Source organism: Merops nubicus, unplaced genomic scaffold (assembly GCF_000691845.1).
Source record: "Merops nubicus isolate BGI_N331 unplaced genomic scaffold, ASM69184v1 scaffold19664, whole genome shotgun sequence".
Lineage (NCBI taxonomy): Eukaryota > Metazoa > Chordata > Aves > Coraciiformes > Meropidae > Merops > Merops nubicus.
The window spans coordinates 26,568-32,062 of record NW_008605138.1 but is presented as its reverse complement, the minus strand read 5'-3'; the positions used below and the strand labels follow the sequence as shown (position 1 = coordinate 32,062).

Sequence of the window (5,495 nt, the reverse complement as noted above, 5' to 3'; positions counted from 1 at the left end):
ACTGCCGGAGGAAATGCGGCGAGACTGATGTTTGCTTTCTTTTTTGTTTTGTTTTAATTTCAAATTTGAGCCGTACGGAAAAGAAATGAATTTGATCGCCTGCCTCGCAGGGGGAGTGAAACGCACTGTCCTACCAGCACTCATACCTTCATTTAGTAATGAGATTTTCATAGCTTAATTTAGTAAAGGCTTCTTCTCCTCTCCTGTCTGCATCCTGGCTCGTATCAGCACTGGGGTGGCCAGCAGGAGCAGGGCAGAGATTGTCCCAAACACACAGAGTGTTTGCTCTTTGTCACATCTGAGTAGTTTTATTTTGGAAAACTCACTCTAAAGCATATGAGGAGTTCTTTTAACTGGAGTTTTAGTTGAAAGAGAACTGGCTTGCTTCACTTGCTTGCCTTGTTAAATTATATCTTGTCTGAACAGCATAAGCTCCTCAAGTAGTTCTTGCAGGAGACTGTTCTGAGGAGGAAGCCCTTAGCAAAACAGTCAATTTAGAGTGTCTAGTTGAAATCTAATTATAGTCATCCTCCCCCACCTCTTCTCAGTGATGACAAATACAGTAGTTTTACAGGATGATTTCATGCAACTTCCTCTTCTCCCTGTTTCATTCTAAATTTTCACTAACACCCTGTTCTCCATCTTCTGCTCAGGCACCGCAGCTTCTGCAGCTTTTGATTGACTGACCCTGCTTTTGTGGGAGATTGAGTGCAAGGACTGGATCTTGTTACAGAAGGGATCTAACCAAACAGTTTCATGGCCCCAGTTAGTTCCCTTGGCTAAAAAATAAATGCTTTAATAATTCAAACACATGGAAATAAAATGCAAGGACCATGGAGAGCAGCGAAATAATCTGAATAAAGCTAAACTATGTTGCATAGCTACCAAATTCCTGTATAATCATAATGGCTACTGAATTCCTGTTCTGCATGGCAGGCTGAAATACACATTTTTTTTTTTGTCCTTTTCAGATCTCACAGCCTGAAGAATGCAGCAGGTTTCTCAGAGGGTTGGCATGTGCTCCTCCTGTTGGAGGAGGCAGCTGAGTGGGTTCCTGGGGCTGAGGAGATGGCAGAGGAGGCTCCTTCCTGTGCCTGTCAGAACCACCTACAGTGAGACAGGGAAATGGGAGAAAAACTATGGCATGGAGACAAGGAAAAGAGTGGAAACCTGGTGGCTCCCAAGAATAAAGGATCAGTTTTGTAGAACTTCAGAAACTGATGTAAGTGTTATGAGAAATCTGGAAACTGTATTGGGTATTTTTGTTTTCTCAGAATGAAATTAATTGAATCTTTCTGAGTCCAGTTGGTGTGTGATGGTGGGACATAGGTTACATTTTGGGGGAAAATACTTCTGTATGATAGAGGAGGATTAAGGACAGCTGATGATATAGGTGGTGTCCTGGTCTTGGCTGAGATAAGAACTCATTTTCTTCCTAGTGGGTGGTACCAGTGCACTGGGCTTAAACCACAGCAGTGGAAACAAGAATCATTAAAAAAATCTGGAGGTAAAACATGGTGATAAGCAAAGTATGAACATGTAAATTGAGGAGGTGTTTAAGTAATCAATTATTTCTTTCTATATTATACCACATTTAGAAATTATTTGAAGTATTAAAAGAAACATCTTTTAAGTTCTAACTTCTGTAAACAGTTTTCTCAAGATCTTGTCCCAAATGGTTGTGACAAATCTATTACAGTACACACTGCACCTCATCAAAAATCCCTGTTAAAGGGAAGATGATTTAAGAATATTTTAGTGTTTTAGGAATAATGAGTGACTTGCAGAAAAAAATAACATCCCATTAGGTGTCCAACAGTGTACAGTGCTGCTGTGCTCAGATTATTTCTGATTTTGCTATTATTGGACAAAAGCAATGCAGGAGTATTTGCTACCTATGAAGAGAGTTTAGTTCAGCATAGTAAAGTTGCCCATAATTGTTTTCATCATTAACATGAGAAACATAATTGAGAAACTTAGCCCCACGTGTGCTGATGGCCAGTTCCATGGTAATCAGGATGTATTAGGAAGAGTTTGATTCCTTTGTCATTTTTTTTTTCCATTTGCTGAAACCTAACTAAGTGAAATGTTTAATTTCTTTTTGCTCTTTGGGTCTGGGCAGATGCAGTGGAGCCACTTTCATGGCAGTGGGTGCCCAGGCAGTAATTTCTGAGTCAGTCACTCAGTGCTCAGTCACTGCAGGGCAGCTGAAAAAAAGCAACTGGCCTGCTGTGAGCTCCACCTTTGCTGGAGATATAAAGTGAAATGCTTGTTTAAATTCTCAAGAGGATAAAGGGATCTGTCCTGTTTTCAGTTTTTGGTGGGCCAGCTGAGGAGTGTGGAGATGAGCAGTTACAGCTGCTGGGGTGGGGACTGCTGATTTGTTAGCTGCAGTTATCTCAGTGCATCTTTTGTTGAGGAAAAGGGGATTCAAAACAGAATTTTCAAGTGCCATGCAAATATCAATATAAATTAGTGAGATGGCAGCAAAATCTGGGGAAACATCCCCAAATCTGGGGAAACACCCCCATTTACAGCCCCACAGGACTTGATCCAAGGAACTTTGTCACTGCTCACGGGGGTCAGTTCCGGCAGAACCTTGGTTCTTCTTGTGCAGCTTGTGACACAGGCCTGTGTTTATTCAGGTGGAATGCTGACTTGCCTAGTTATAGCTTTCTAAACATTTCTTTCTAGAAATCAAGACCCAAATTTTACGTGCTTTCTATGTTCCCCTATCCTTCTGGGAAGCTTCACATGGGCCATGTTCGTGTCTACACCATCAGCGACGCGGTAGCTCGGTTCCAGAAGATGAGAGGGATGCAGGTAAGGAAGGGTGGGCAGTGGAACTGGCTGGGGGTTTTGATGTTGAAATATCATAATTGTTCAGGAAATTAGTGTCTCCTAAGTATAGACAGTGACCTGTGGAGCTTTGAACGTTGAAATTTGAGACTTCTGTCAAGCAGGTGGTGGTCAGAACTCACTGTTGGTAACAAGAAGCCATCTCAAAGGATACAGCAGCTGCTGTATCAGCTCCCCAAATCCATTGGTGTGTGGCACAGACCTGTGGGCCACACCGTTGCTGTGAGGAGGCTGAAGACCCTCCTGCCATCCAGGTGGGACCATTGGGGATGAGAAGGTGCAGCTGGCAGGAGAAAACTGAGACACCACGTTTGGTAGGGGGAAAAGGTGAAGAATCTGGGCAACAGTAGGAAGGAGTATGGGAAGGGAATACCCAGGTTTGGGGGAGAGAACCAAAGGAGTGAAATGGGCAAGAATCTAGGATGAGACTCAGGAATTCTCTCTAATGTACAGGAGAGCAGGAGCAGCTCCAGAATACAGGAGTCAGAACCTCAAAAGGTGAAATGGAGAAGTAGCTGTTGGTTGCTGTTGTGGCACTTGCTGTGAGTGCTGTGGCATTGTTGTACTCCTGGAGTTCCCACCATCCTGAGGTTCCTGAAGGTATCCATGCTGAAATATTCAGTGTGCTGCCTTCCTAAACACCACCTATTTCATGCCAATAATGAACATGCCATGCACTGAATATCTGCTGCTGCTTTACAGAAATGCAGTCTGAAGAAGAAATTACTGCCTTAGACTTTAAATGAGGAAAAAAACCCAAACCAAACCAACAATCTGTGGTGTAACACTGATCTTTCCTAACTCCTCTGCATGACCAGAACTTGGATCTCACTTTAAAATTTGATCCAGCTGGACTCTTGAGGGGCCTTCTGATTCTTGCTTGATGTTTTGACCACTGGAGATGCCATCTCAGGTTGTAGCTCCTCTCTCATGAATAACAGTGCAGATACCCACTGAATTTCTGTTCAGAAGGATGGGAACTTGCTTCCTCTCCTGCTAGCTAAAATAAAGTGGAAACAATTGTCTGCATTCAGTAGGATGCTGGAGGTGGTAGCTTTGGAATGCAAAGGAAATAAGCACCTTCAGCTGAGACCTTTGGGGGAAATGAGAAGATAATATAATTACAGTCAAACACAAGAGCCACTGTGAAAGCAAGTCCTTATTTCCACAGCTGCCTATTGTCTTCCAGAAAAGTTGTGGAAGTCTTTTAAAGTTTTTAAATCTTGCATTTCAGCCTATTGTTGTATTTCATGTGCAAATGACTTTGAAGGCTCTTCAGAGCACCTGTAGAACATGCTGAGTGCCTATAAATCTGTATTGTTATGACTAAAGGTGGGCAGCCAAAGAATTGAACCTTCATATAGGATTAAGAGACATTAAAGATCTCCCAGATGGTTTTCTGAGTGTGTCAGACTAATAGCTGTTGTTAGTGATGCTGAGGAACTTGCTGGAACTCAGACTCACCTTAAAACCCCTTTTCTTTGTTAGCCATGCTAATTTCCCCATCGTTTAGAACTAAAGTCTTTGTCATTGATTTTTCTCCTCACAATTAATTGATCAGTCTCTGGATGTTTTCTCTGGCCATTGCCACAGTTGTGCAGCCTGTTAAAGATTTCTTTATTGTGATGGTTGCAGGCTGTGACATGGTTATGTCTTACCCTACATAAAATCTGATATTCCCAAGAAAAAATATTCATGGAATTACTGTAATTTTTCAGTGCCTAAAAAGAAAACATACCTTAGAAACAGAAAATGTGAGCATGCATAGTTTTGAAGTTATTCTGCTGGGTTTTGTTTGTTTGGGGTGTTTTTTTTCTTTTCGTCTCTGGAAATCCAGCTTTAATATTGCATGTTTAAAAGTTCCACCATTGCTAATTTTTCCCAAGTCAGGATTCTCAGTAGAAGTGAATGCATTTCAGGTATCCAGGGCAAGTTTAGGATAAGATTTTTGATTAATAATGTTTCAACCTTGCTGCCATAATTTCCAAACTTTAAAAAAAAAGGGTGAGTTATTGAAAATAATCTTGGGAACCATGTCTCTGTGTATAGATGTAGAAGCAGCACTGGTAGGTTGAAAGTGTTTATAAGGCAATGAGGAATGATGGCCTGTTACTGTGGAAAGCAGAGGGAAAACCATTCACATTTACAGTGCCCAGGGAAAACTTCAAACTCCAGTTTAGATACATTGTCTAATAAACAGTGAAGGAAAATATATGTATGGTGTCTACATTAGCTGAGCAGTGTTTATGGTTAAGAGAGTAATGGCTGTTGAACAAGGTGGAGACATTTTTCTTAGAGAATGCTTTTATGAGGAAAGAGGGAATTTAGTTTCACATTGATTTAATCTGAACAGGCAACAACTGGGCTGTGACAGTACTTCAGTAAGGATAAACTCGATGCCTTTGCAAAGGGCTCAGGCTCCTGGAGGGAATGAGAACCCTTCCCTGGAACACGTTCAGGTCATTTCTTCATGTTGGAGGTAGTTTGAAAGCCTTAAATCATTTGGAAGCTGGTTTTTGTTTTTCTAAAATGGAACGTTAGTGTTTCGTTTTTCTGGCTGGAAAGGATCTGATTTGGTTTCCATTAAAATATATTGGGCAGAAACCTTGATTTCACCAGCATTTTATGTAGGGGAA

General features: G+C 41.5%; 1 protein-coding gene across 1 annotated transcript in view; it reads left to right on the top strand.

Annotated features, from left to right (window-relative positions):
- Nucleotides 1-988: 988 nt before the first annotated feature.
- The window catches only part of LOC103771932 (probable leucine--tRNA ligase, mitochondrial), a gene marked incomplete at its 3' end in the record, with an annotated part of 30,619 nt that continues 26,112 nt past the window's right edge, over nt 989-5,495 (top strand). Inside the window, exons 1-2 of the mRNA XM_008939251.1 lie at nt 989-1,222; nt 2,695-2,823. Of these exons, the coding sequence (XP_008937499.1) occupies nt 989-1,222; nt 2,695-2,823 (363 nt within the window). The remainder of the gene's footprint in view (nt 1,223-2,694; nt 2,824-5,495) is intronic.